Source organism: Chiloscyllium plagiosum, chromosome 10 (genome assembly GCF_004010195.1).
Source record: "Chiloscyllium plagiosum isolate BGI_BamShark_2017 chromosome 10, ASM401019v2, whole genome shotgun sequence".
Classification (NCBI taxonomy): domain Eukaryota; kingdom Metazoa; phylum Chordata; class Chondrichthyes; order Orectolobiformes; family Hemiscylliidae; genus Chiloscyllium; species Chiloscyllium plagiosum.
The window spans coordinates 66,056,093-66,069,421 of NC_057719.1; the positions used below are offsets into that span (position 1 = coordinate 66,056,093).

General features: G+C 38.8%; 1 protein-coding gene across 10 annotated transcripts in view; it reads right to left on the reverse strand.

Moving 5' to 3' along the window:
* Window positions 1–13,329, reverse strand: part of ryr3 (ryanodine receptor 3) — a 347,517-nt gene that overhangs the window by 81,995 nt on the left and 252,193 nt on the right. For all 10 annotated transcript variants that reach the window (XM_043697981.1, XM_043697979.1, XM_043697973.1 and 7 more), the window contains exons 65-69: window positions 8,757–8,887; window positions 5,298–5,612; window positions 4,067–4,307; window positions 2,915–3,002; window positions 1,121–1,213 (exon numbers count right to left, since the gene is read on the reverse strand). In XM_043697981.1, the coding sequence (XP_043553916.1) occupies window positions 1,121–1,213; window positions 2,915–3,002; window positions 4,067–4,307; window positions 5,298–5,612; window positions 8,757–8,887 (868 nt within the window). The remainder of the gene's footprint in view (window positions 1–1,120; window positions 1,214–2,914; window positions 3,003–4,066; window positions 4,308–5,297; window positions 5,613–8,756; window positions 8,888–13,329) is intronic.

A 13,329-nucleotide genomic window follows, 5' to 3' on the forward strand; every position in this document is an offset into this window, starting at 1 on the left:
AAGGTATAGGGAAATTTATTTTCATTAGTACCTGCTACTGGTGCAACATAAAATCAGCTTAAGGCTTTCAATATTTATCAACTTTTAAATTACCAATCATAGATCCTGATGAAAATCTCATTGGAAACTTCTGTTTGGTTATTACGCATCTTATTTTGTATTAATACAATTCAATATTTTCATATTAACTATGATAGGAGCAAACTACCTTGGTCATCCAGCAGAATTTCAGGGAAGTACATTGCCCATCACTGAATACGGGAAACATCTCCTTTCTTCATTTCCAAACATTATTTTGAGATTAAGTTATGAACTTTCAGCTAAAGATCTTATTTTGCACACCAACGTAAATAACATTAATTCCTGCTAAGGTTCCAGTAGCTGAACCTGTTCAAAAGCTAAGAGGCTATTTTCCCCATGTGCCATAAATCTGATAGCCATTGAAACATGAAAAGTACCGGAAATCTAATGTTTTACTTGCCTTGTGTTCTCAAATGCACTTTACAAAAAAAAACACTGATTAACAATTAGAAACCCTGACTGACATTTTTCCCCTTTTCTTTGCTTGAGGGTAATGCTCAACTGCAGTGTCTTCATGATCCAATGAAACTCTGGGTCACATCAGAGACAGATTCCTGGTCACCCCAACATCTGGGTTTTCGCTCATTACTTAAGATGTCACCTTTCTTCATTCCATCCAACTTGAATTGGGACAATGATTAAATTGCCTGGACTTGGCAGTTCAATAAACATGATGTTCATTTTTGATTGTCTTTATTGTGTCATAATTGTATCAACTTTACTAAGTCTTGACATTGATTTACCTGATGCTATGAGAGAGAACGCATAACTTCAAATTTTGATGTAATAAATCATGGCAATAGCATCATAATATTATGGCAACAGGCCATAATACAGGGTCTGCTATGAGAGAATTTTTAGATTGTGGAATTCAACTCCATCACTTCAGCGATGCATTAATAAATATTGCATAGTTTCTTAAAAAACATTCAGCAATTATATCACAGCATTGTTCAAACTTTATCTCAGAAATATCCCATTACAGCATTTAATCCAGTAGATACGTCATGCAATTTAAGGATAATTTATTGATATTTACCTTGGACATTTTGCTCTTATTATCTGCAATCAGGAAAGCCATGTTGTTGATTTCATTTTGAACCACAAAGTTTTGTTCCTCTCGCTTGAAATTCTGTAAAACAGTCATTTAGATTGAGAGAAATTAAAGGCAATCAATAAAGTTATGTACAAGCAACATGAGGACACATAACTTGTTTATATTAATAACATTTTTGGAATTTGGATTTCAAAATAGGTAAATGTTGGTTACTTCAGTGAAGAGCTTTCCTCTTTTAAAGAAATACAAGGTCAGTGACTTTTTCTGAGACAGTGAATAAATCCAACATTCATCATAAAGCAAGTAACTGCAGACCCACGTGGTGCTAATAGAAGAGTGTTACACTATTTGGTTTATGACAGGTAGACTAAACATGTAAGTTAATTACCTTTGTTTTTGGCTCAGAACAGTCAAGGATTCAGCAGAAGACACCAAGGCTGAGTTTAGAAGTAGTTAAGAGTTCTGAAGAAGGGTCACTGGACCCAAAACATTAACTCTGCTTTCTCTCCATAGATGCTGCCTTCCCTGCTGAGTTTTTCCGGCAATTTCTGATTGCTTTGAAAAGTAAGTTTAGTTTCTCTCCTATAAGGAGTATAAGGCAGTTCAAAGAACAAGTCAGCAGAAGAGCTCAACTGGTTATCTCCAGGTTATTAGAACTGAGAAATATAATGCTCCTTGATTTGGTAAAAGTTCATGTCAGCAGATTTAGAAACGAATCATCAATTGGCTAAGTAGTCCATGGCAAAGCAACAATGAGTAGTCAGTTTAGAAGAAACTTAAGAGTTGAGGTAGGGGTGCATTTTCTTTGTACTCAAGTCTCTGTAATGGATACCACCAGGAACCAGGTTGAGTCTTTGCTTTGCTGTGTGCTCATCACAACTGTCTCCTATATTTTTAAATTTCTTCTTTTGTAAAATGAGTTTGTATTCCGTTGTGAAAGTCTCATGTGACTATGTCTCAGTATAAACCACCATATTAATTAACTACACACAAAAACATCTCTCAAGCCAGATTTCATTTTCACATCCATTCGTGCCATTAGCTAGAATCATAAAATCATTATGCAACTTCACTCTGCTAGCTGTGAACATTTCTGCGTTGATAATCTCACAATGTTAACTGTGTGCTGTCAAATAACCTTATTGAACAACTGCTTCTTAAGCTGTCCTCTGGGCTAGCTGTCCCCAGCCGTCAAAGCCAACTACTTGCTCACAACAGTTCTTGTGTACAGGGCAGGTTATCAATGAATATGCCTAAAATATCTGAATCTGTTCAGCCTCCTCTTTAAAGAATACATAGCTACAATGCACTTTGGCAAACTGACATTCCCAACATACTCTGTGGAACACACACAATAAAAGACAAAAACACAATAGCTCATGTACTGTAAACCTGAAATAGAAATTCAAAGTGGCGGCGATACTCAGCAGGTCAGACAAGATCTGCAGCGTGAAAGACAGAACTAACATTTCTGGACAATGACATCCATAAGAACTCAAGATCATATGATTTAGAATATCAAGGGACCAATTTCTGGTGTTGACATTGGTGCTAAGTATATGAGGGCAATTTAATAAACCTCAGAAATGGAGTGAACACGGATTACAAGAATTAGGACACACCAATTGATCACAACAAAGGTCAAATTAATACACCTCAAGTTTGTTCAATGCTCCAAAACTTGATCATTTTTCCCTATGGTGAATGATTATTTTATCTTAATACACATATGTACTTAAGTCAGTTTGCAGATGAGGTTGTTAATTAGTTCCTTACATGTGATTTGCACCAAATGATGAAAATCTCAGCCACCATGTGGAAGAGTTCATCAGCATCTACATCTGGTTCTTTCAGCCATCTTGCCCTGGAAAAAAAACATATATTGTAGCTGAAACATATTGTTTTCATCTTGATGCAAAAAACAGCTTCAAAATTATTTTGAAAAAAGAAAATTTGCTATGAGAAAATCAATTGTGCTTTAACCATATCATTTACACAGAGTTTGGTGAAGTGCTCTCCATCTCAGAAGTGGCCAAAAGTCATCCTGGCTGGAGTAAGTCCACACCATTACCATATCATGTTAGGGTGGATCAGACTAGTTGAGAGTGGGAATTCTGCCCCTCAGTGGGAGGAAGACCCACCCTCAGAAGGTGCCTGACAATCATCACTCTCCACCAGGCCAGAGTTCAGTAGTGAGACTGCAGGAAGGATCATGAAGATCATGACTGCCCCAGAAAAATAACTGTTGAGGTTATAGGGCAGGGAGTGATCCTAGCAATGGAGGTAGGGGACTGCATTTTGAAGGACAAGTGGCAAGGAAGAAAGGGAGGAAGGTGTGACCATTTCAGGAATGCTATGTTTTATGAATGAAACATAGAACAGTACAGCACAGGAACAGACCCTTGGTGCACCATGTCTCTGCTGACCATGATGCCACTCTAAACCAATCCCATCTGCCTGCACATGATCATATCCCCCTTTTCCCTACCTGTTCATGTGTCTGCCTAAATGCCTCTTAAACCTTGCCAATGTACCAACTTCTACCACCTCCCCTGGCAGCATGTTCCATGAATCTACTAATCTGTGTAAAAAGTTATCCATATATAACCACTGAGCCACTGTGCAAATGTTGCTTATATGCACATTACACCAGTGGTGCTGGAAGCTGCACGCCAGCACTATTGACCAGAAGCAGGCCCAAGCCTAGCTGTGTGAGTCTGTGTTCCAAAACAGCACATACTGTAGAATTAACAATGGGCAGAGCTTAATTCCAATGCCTATCCTTGGGCTAGGTGGGAACCAAGGAACAGCGTGCAGGACGTGTACTTCAGCTGCAAGCAAAACTGAAGCAAGCCAATACAACATTCCTAGAAAAGTAAACCTTTTTTGCAGGAACATGTTGCATAAGAATCACATTAGTAATCTTGCCTGTTGTAATCCACGTAGCGAATTAAAATAGGATAAAAAGAATAGAGATCACGACAGAGAACGGCAAACTCATCCAGAATTAGTAGCTCAGCTTCCTGGGTATCTGACTTGACTTCTGCTTTCATCTGTTCTTCCTCCATGACAACCTTTAATACTTTCTTCTTTAGTTTCTCCAGGGTTGGTAGGAATTGGTTTTTCAGTAATTCAGGTTTAGCTTTGCTTATGATTGGCTGAGCATACACTGGAAAATACAAAACATTGACACAGTTAGTTAACGTAATACATTAACTTGGGGTCAGTGATATAATGATGGGTGTATGTTGGAAGCTGACTCCACATACAATTAGACGCATTAAACCCTCTTCTCACTCGATGTGCCTAACCTGGCTCAGTACAATGAAGCTTTGGGAATCTACAGTTTGCAATATAGATTAGGGCACTTTCATCGTGGTATTTGGGCATGCTCCTCATTATGTGGTTGGGCCACATGTAGTGAATAATCTTCCACTTACTTAATGCCCACTACAAAATATTCAGGGAAAAAATGTATAGTTAACTTACCTTTATGGTCCTGCCTTTTGCCACAAGGGAGCAGAATCGTAAAATTAAAGTTAATCTATTCAGGAGTGATATCAGAATGCCTCTCTTCACAAAAGGGGTCATGGAAGTTTGGAATTCTTTCAGTCAAAACTATTGTTAGTTAACATTGCAAGATGGAGAGAAAACAGATTGTTCTTAGGCAAGGTTATTAAGAGATGTAGAATAGTGATTGTTAAACGGAGTTGAGGTACAGATTGACCATGATCCAACTGAATGATAGAACAGGTTCAAGGGGATAAATGATCTACTCCATGTTTCTATGTTCCTGATCTATTGGCTAGAAATTGTAGTGGAGTGTGCTGAGATTTTGAAAAATTCAGTTAAAGGCTTTCTTTCTTTCCGGAGTGTTCAAAAGCCAGAACAAGGCAGTTAAGATTTACTTTCAATGTGAAAGTGGAAGTATATCTGTAGTCTTCTACTATTAAGTGATGTTTGATATGAACTACTTAATGTTTAATATCCATCAAATATTAGGTACATGTATGCATGTATTTAATCAAAATAAAGTGGATCTACTATTTAATTGAATTTAGAGCAGAAAGTTCCATAGAAAAAGTGCATAGAGAACTGTAAAAAGCACACAGGAAAATTAATATATCAAAAGAGGCTTCAAACTATATTATATTCTTACCTGCAAGTCTCTTCATCCAGGAAGCATCATCAATGCCGAGATTATTGTTCAAAATTTTCAGGATGTTGCCCAAGATCACACTCAGATGTTCAGAAGTGACTACAGTACAGCAGTTGCCAGTAGGTTTATTCTCTGGACCTCTTTCCCACCAGTATGACAGATAATTACATAACATGGGCAAAATAACTTCAATAATATGAGGTATCTCAGTGTATCTGGCTCCAGATTCTGCCATGTCAGTGATATCTTTTATTAGCACATCTAGTTGAGGCATCTCTGGGCATACTTCCTCTACTGTATCTGGCAAACCTAGAACTAGAAAGACAACAAAGTGTTATCCTTGCACTTCACATTATAACTGCCTTTCAGATTTGTAAAGAAAAGAAACTTATCTAAATAAAAATTATTCAACAGCAATAATTTGCATTTATATGGCCCTTTATTGAAGCATTTTAAAAATGAAACCTTAACCAAGGTTGAGCTATTAAGTGAGACCAGCAAAAGCTTTGCCAAAGAGGCATTTTTGAGGAAATTTCTCATTGAAGAAAACAGAAGTGAATTTTCCTGGAATCTCAATAATGCTTAGAGCAACTAGCAGAGAAATTATTGATGGAATTTTGTTGGATTTTGAGGAGAACTTTGGAATTAGGGGTAAAAAGGCTAGATGACTGAATGGGGCAGTTGGAGATAGGAACTCATGTTCTGAGCACTTTCAGGAATACATCCAGAGTTTGCCAGGTGATGGAGTTTCAGGAAGGAATTCCAATAGATGGAGAGCGATGCACAAGTGATCAAAGTTTGAGCAGAAAGCTTCAAATGGGTTTCAAGTCTTAGGAAGCTGTAGAGTTAGGAGAAATAAAGGACTGAAGAAATTTAATGAAGAATGAATGGGAGATTTTTTATTTGAGGCAGTGGGACATCCCAAAGTCACATAAGATCAGGAAGGGAAAGTGTGTTAGATAAGTGGGGCTTATTGAGGGATAAGACTAGCAAAGGTTTGAATAAACTGATATATGTCAAGCATTCAGTATGGAAACCAGGCCAGGTTTATAAGATGATATGGGGAATAGATAGAGTAGACAGTCAGAGACTTTTTCTCCGGGTACAACAGAGTGTTACAAGGGGACATAAATTTAAGGTGAAGGGTGGAAGGTATAGGGGGGATGTCAGGGGTAGGTTCTTTACCCAGAGAGTGGTGGGAGCATGGGATTCTGACTCTGCCTGTGGGAGTGGCAGAGTCAGAATCATTGGTGACCTTTAAGTGACAATTGGATAGGTACATGGATAGGTGCTTAAGCCAGGACAAATGTTTGGCACAACATCGTGGGCCGAAGGGCCTGTTCTATGCTGTATTGTTCAATGTTCTATGTTCTATGAACTAAACACATACTAGGTCAGGATATGCCAATAAAGGAACAATTATAATTATGACCAAAAGTTATGATGACTCAACTTAACTAAAATATGATTAATGTAAAGAACTCTCCAGACTGTAAAAAAATGAATGGTTTCATATTTTCATACTGTGATATGAGGATTCCTGCCAAAGATCCAACAATTTCCGTGTCATTGTGCTTGCAATCTAACTAATCTCATGCAACAGTGCAAGTCATGTACAAAATTTTTGATATGTCACATTTTCCAATTTATGCTGAAGAAATAACTTTGCCTCTATGCCTCTCCTCCTATTTTTCATAAAACATAAGAAAATGTTAGTTGGCAACAATCCAGCAATGTCAGGCAGGATGAGAGAAAAACTTCCCACCCATAGTTTTGTGGGAACCGTGAGTGGGATTCTCATTGAGGAATTTTTCTCGTTTGGCCGACAGAGAGGTGGCGTAAGATTGGCATTGCTTTTCTTTGGGAACGACATGCTAATGAGGCATTCTGGCCCAGAACTTAAAGGAACACTATTAAATGGCCTTCTCACCACCAAGCTCACCATCAGCAAGAGCAGAAAATCCACCCAAGGACCTTCTCATCAGCTGAGAGGAACAAACATGTTACAATGCAAATGTTTGACATTTAATAATGCACAGCATTCTGTAAACTTATACTGTCACTTGTGGCTTGGGTACCTTTCCTGGCTAACATAATAGTCTTTCGGAAAGAGAGTCATATCGTGCCCATCCCTACCACTGGCCCAACGTGTTCTGACCTCTGCTGAGGAAGTGTGTCAAAACCTATCCAAGCAGATCGACTATAAAAAAGCTCTCTTTCTAACTGCCAATCGTGGTCCAAGTTCATTTTCTGGCCAATGAAGTTGAAGTGGTCAGAAGACTGGATACAATTCCACCTACCTTGGAGCTGTGTCATAGCATGTCCAAACAGGTTGATTAAAAATAATTTTCTTTGGATTTCCATATGATTGAATACTTTATGAATTTAAAAATGAGCATAAGAAGTCGGAATAGAGCAGGCCATTTGACTTCTCAAGCCTGCCCCTGCCATTCAATGGTTTCATGGCTGATCTGACATTTCTCATTTCAACTTTCCGGTATTTTTCCTGTAATCCTTGATTCTCCTCCTGATCAAAAATCTACCTCAGCCTTAAATATACACAAGTGCTTTGCCCCCACAGGTCTCTGTGGCAAAGAGTTCCAAAGACTCATAACCCTCAGTAAAGAAATCCCTCTTCATCTCAGTCTTAAATTGGCACCTCTTTATTCTGAGACGATGCCCTCTGATCCTAGATTCTCCCAGGAGGGGAAACATCCTCTCAGCATTTACCCTGTCAAGCCCCTTAGGAATCCTGTACATTTCAACAAGATCACCTCTCATGCTTCTAAACTCCAGTGAGTAGAGTACCAACATGTTTAGCTGTTACTCATAAGGCAATCCCTCCATACCAGAGATCATCCTAGTGAACCTTTTCTGAACCGCCTCCAATGAAATGATATCTTTCCCTCAATAAGGGGACAAAAACTGTTCACAGTACTCCAGATGTGGTCTCACTAGCAACTTGTACAGTTTGCAGCAAGATTTCCCTACACTTATACTCCTTCCCCTGTTGAAATAAAGGCCAATATTCCATTAGCCTTCCAGATTACCTGCTGTACCTGTGTGCTAGCTTTCTGGGTTTCATGCTCAAGCATACCCAAATTCTTTGTGTTGCAGCTTTCTGCAGCTTTTCTCCAGCACAGGCAAATTAATAACTAAATGCTGTACAAAATTTAATAATTATTTTCTTTAAGTGTGTAATTGACAGCAAAATGTCTTTTCTTCAAGACATCAAAACATACTGAAATCAAAGGAGAAAATGCTGGAAAATCTCAGCAGGTCTGGCAGCATCTGTAAGGAGAGAAAAGAGCTGACGTTTCGAGTCTAACTGACCCTTTGTCAAAGCAAAGCCCTTTTCTCTCCTTACAGATGCTGCCAGACCTGCTGAGATTTTCCAGCATTTTCTCTTTTGGTTTCAGACTCCAGCATCGGCAGTAATTTGCTTTTATCAATACATACTGATTCGTTCTCGAGGTGTTTTTGTATTGAAAACCGACTGTGCATTGTGTATGTTGATGGAAGGTTCCAGAAAAGCTACTGGCATGGCTGCTGCAAGTGTAGCAAGACATTCCCCAAGTACAGGCCGCTGTCTATGACACAAAACAGAAAAAGAAATAGTAAAGCCATCTTAATGAGAAATGAAGGGAAAATAATTAAAAGAATGCACAGGTGTTCTTGCAGCTACAGTAATTACAGCTGAACACAAGACAGGCAGATCACAGTTCACAATATCATGACAAAATGTTTATAACTTGAACTCTAAACTCTGCACAGGAACATTGTAAAGCAACAGAAATGAGGTAGCATCAGGGATAGGAGAAGCTGCCTTGAGAAGCCATCATTGGACCAGAGAGGTTTCAACAATGATTTGATATGGCTCATCAAGATTATGAAGACTTATGGTGGATGAATGGTGATACAGTAAATTTTTTTTTCCCAGTAATAGGTAAGACAGTAGATTAAAGACAATTGTTAAAAAATGAGAAATTAGAAAAACATTTTTTTTACACAGAAGGTAGTTATCATGAATGAGATAGTTGCTTGAAAGTGAGGAATGTTAACCATTAGCGGGAGCAAACAGGCATCCAGAATTAGACTTGGTTCATGGTGAGTGAAATGCTGGCATGGACCTGACATATGAATACAACTGTTTGAATGCCATTTTATAAATTAAAGGAAAATATATAATTGGCACATTAGACAAATTACACTCATTACAAACATTAACTCAAGAGTATAGAGTTTGATTGGCAGCTTTCACATTAAGTCTGGTTTTGTAAAGAAAGGTAGTAACTTGCGTGGAGGTATAATTTGGGCAGAAACATCCCAATTCGGTTAATCCCAATGACATTTCTGCCACAGTGGTTCTTATCTCAAGTTCATGAGCAGCCACTTTCCTAATGCAAGGACAATCTTTGCAGCAAAAAAGACAGCAAAATGTCTCTTTTACAGCTGCTGGGGATATTGTAGCATGAACACAACAATTTGGTTTACAAGGAAATGGTGAATGGAGATAGAACTGGAGTAAAGATAACATGTTTGAGACTTAGAGTAAGAATTTTTTTACAGCACAGAAATAGGCCCTTTGGTCCATCACGTCCAAGCCAGTCATCAAACATTCTGCTCTCATTTTCTAGTACTTGGCATGTAGCCTTGTACTCTGTGGTGTTTCAAGTGTTTAAATAAATAGTCTTTAAACGTCTTGGTTTCCCACCTCTATGCCTGCTTTAGGTAGCGAGTGCCAAATACTTACCACCCTCTGGCTTTCCCTCAAATCTTCGCTAAACTTCCTGCTCCTCATTTTGAAACTGTGCCCCCGGTTACTGACCCTTCCTCAAAGAGGAAAGGTTTCTCCCTGTCTACCCTGACTTTGCTCTTCAGAATTTTGTACAGCTCAATCAGTTTCACCCTCAGCCTTCTCTGCTCCAAGGAAAACAACTCCATCGCTGAATCACTCCAGCCCAGTGTAACATCCTGGTGAATCTTATCTGCATTCTCTCCAGCACTATCATAACCTTCCCATAGAGTTGTGACCAGAACAGCACATACTATTCCAGCTCTGATCTAACAAATATTATATTCAGCTCCATCATAAGTTCCTTGCTCTTGTTATTTAATACCTTGGCTAACAAAGGCCATGATATTATATGCTGTCTTAACTCCTCATCTATCTGTCCTGCTGCCTTCAAGGATCTATAGGCATGCACACCCAGATCCCTCTGATCCTCAGTGCTTCCTTGGGTTCTATCATTCATTGTGTACTCTCTTGCTGTGTTAGACCTCACAAAATGCATCATCTCACAATCTTCAGGTTTAAGTTACATTTGCCACTATTTAGCCCATCTGACCAGCCCATCTATATCATTCTATAGTCTAAGGCTTTCCTCCTCATGATTTACTGCAACACTAATTTTAGTGTCACCTGCAAATTTATTTATCGTCCCTCCTAAATTATTTGTCACAATGATCTATTCTGTAATACACCATTAGACATGGGTTTCCAGTCACAAAAACACCCTTCAACCATCACCCTCTGCTTCCTGCCACAAAACCAATTTTGGATCCAACTTGCCAAGTTGCCCTGAATTGTGTATGTTCTTAGCTTCTTACCCTATTTGTCTTGCAGACCTTGTCAAAAGCCTTATTGAATCCCATGTAATCTACATGCAACATAACCCTAATCGACATATTCAATCACTTGCTCAAAAAATTACAATTTGTTAGACATGATCTCCCTCTGACAAAGCTATGCTGACTATCTTTGATAAATCCTTGCCTTTCCAAGTGGAGATTAATTCTGTCCCTCCAAATATTACTTTTCAATAGCTTCCCTCCTGGTTGATCCTGACTACATTAGCTGTCATCCGATTCAGAACGGATTTGAAAATTAACATCAAACCTCTGAAATCTCCTCCCTTGCTCCCTGTTACAACCTGGGATATTGTAACTGGACCTGGGGAGTTATCCACTTTCAAGCCTGTTGAAACCACTAATACATTTTCTCTTTCAATGTTAATTCATTCAAGTACACTAACAATCCCCCCTCCCTGATTTGCTTGCCTACATTTTTTTTTCTATAATTAATACAAATGCAAAGTACTAATTTAAAACGTCAGCTATGTTTCCCAGTTGAGACAGATTACCACTTACGTCTTTAAAGGGCCCTACTCTTTCCTTACGTTTTTTGCTCCCAATGTATTTATAAAATGCCTTTGGATTTTCCTTAATGTTACCCACCAGCAGTAATCATGTTCCCTCTTCTTTTGCCTAGCTTTATTTTTAAGCAACCCCTGCACTTTTTGTACTGCTCGATGGCACCTGCTATTTTCAGCCTTTGGTATCCACCATAAGCTTCCTTTCTTTTCTTTAATCAATCTTGCAAATTCCTCAATATCCAGGGTTTTCCAGATTTGTCGGTCCCACCTTTCACCTTTACAGCCTTGCAGTCTCACCATTACTCTTTTGAATGTCACCCACTGCTCTGATATAGATTTTCCTGTAAGTAGCTGCTCCCAGTTCACTGTGGCCAGACCCTCCCATACCTTCTTAAAATTGGTCTTATTCAATTCAGAACCTTTATTCCTGGCCCATCATTGTCCGCACCAATAATTACCTTCATTGTATGGAATTGTGATCACTATCCCCAAAATACTGTTACTCTCACATATCTACCATTTATCTGACTTCATTTTCTAAAATTAAGGAAAGCACTGCCCAATCTCTTGTTGGACTTTCTATGTACTGGGTATGTCTTGGACATGTTTAAGCATTCTTCCCCCCCTAAGCCTGTTACACCTTGTCTATTCCAGTCATTATTGGGGAAATTGAAATCCCCAGATTTATTACCTTATTTTCACACTTCTCTGAGATTTGCCTACATTCCTACCTTTTTTATCTTATCCTTAACAAAGTAATTGTTGCCTTTGTTTTTAAGTTGTACCCATATGGCCTTATTTGAGGAGCCTTTTAAGTAATCATCGCTCCTCACTGCAGTAACTGACACCTTGATCAATACTGCAACACCACTTTTCCTATTTCATTCCATCTCACCTAAAGATTCTACACCCTGAAATATTGAGCTGCTAGTCCTGTTCCTCTCTCAACCAACTTTTTCACACAGAGGGTTATGTGTATATGGAATGAGCTGCCAGAGGAGGTGTGGAGGCTGGGACAGTTACAACTTTTAAAAGGCATTTGGATGGGTATATAAATAGGAAGAGTTCAGAGAGATATGGACCGAGTGCTGGCAAATGGGACTAGACTAATTTAAGATATCTAGTCGGCATCAAGGAATTGGACCAAAAGGTCTGTTTCCATGCCATACATCTCTATGACTCTCCTTTAATCAACACCCTCAACTTATTTGCCTTACACTCAAGACTCTCTGCATTAAATTTAATGGCATCCAGCCTTGCCATGCTCCCTTGTGCCTTAACTTGCTCTTCAGAATGTCCTGAAACTGTATAGTGACATCCTTGACCGTGGCCTAAAGGAGGTGACACACCATCCTGCAGTTATGTCTGCGGCTGCAGAAATGGCTGTCAATGACTCTGACTGCTGCATCTCCCATCACTATTGTTCTTCCCTTGTGCAGTTGGGCTCCAGCTACATTCCCAAAGAAAATGCTTTCAACATCTGTTCTTGAGGGAGATGCATTCTGGAGCTTTCCTGATGACCTGCCTGCCATACTTATTCTGACTCATAGTCACCTCTTCCCTCTCTTGCTGCACTTTAAGCTGATTTACTGATAAAGCCTTTCAAGTGAAAATCCATGAACTGAGACAAAGAATAGGTACACATTTAACAATTCCATATCTTCTCTGTTTGAAAAGTAAAACAAAAAGATAATGGTACAGTAAAGAAATTGACTGAAACTGATCAAGATAATTTATATAAATGAAAAATCTCTATTAAGAACCGAGATGATATACATGGATGGAGGTCTTTTCTCAGGACAGGAGAAGGTTGAGGGTCACCTAACAATTAAGAATTTTGAAAGAATAGATGTAGGGAAGATTTTTATGAGGGAATT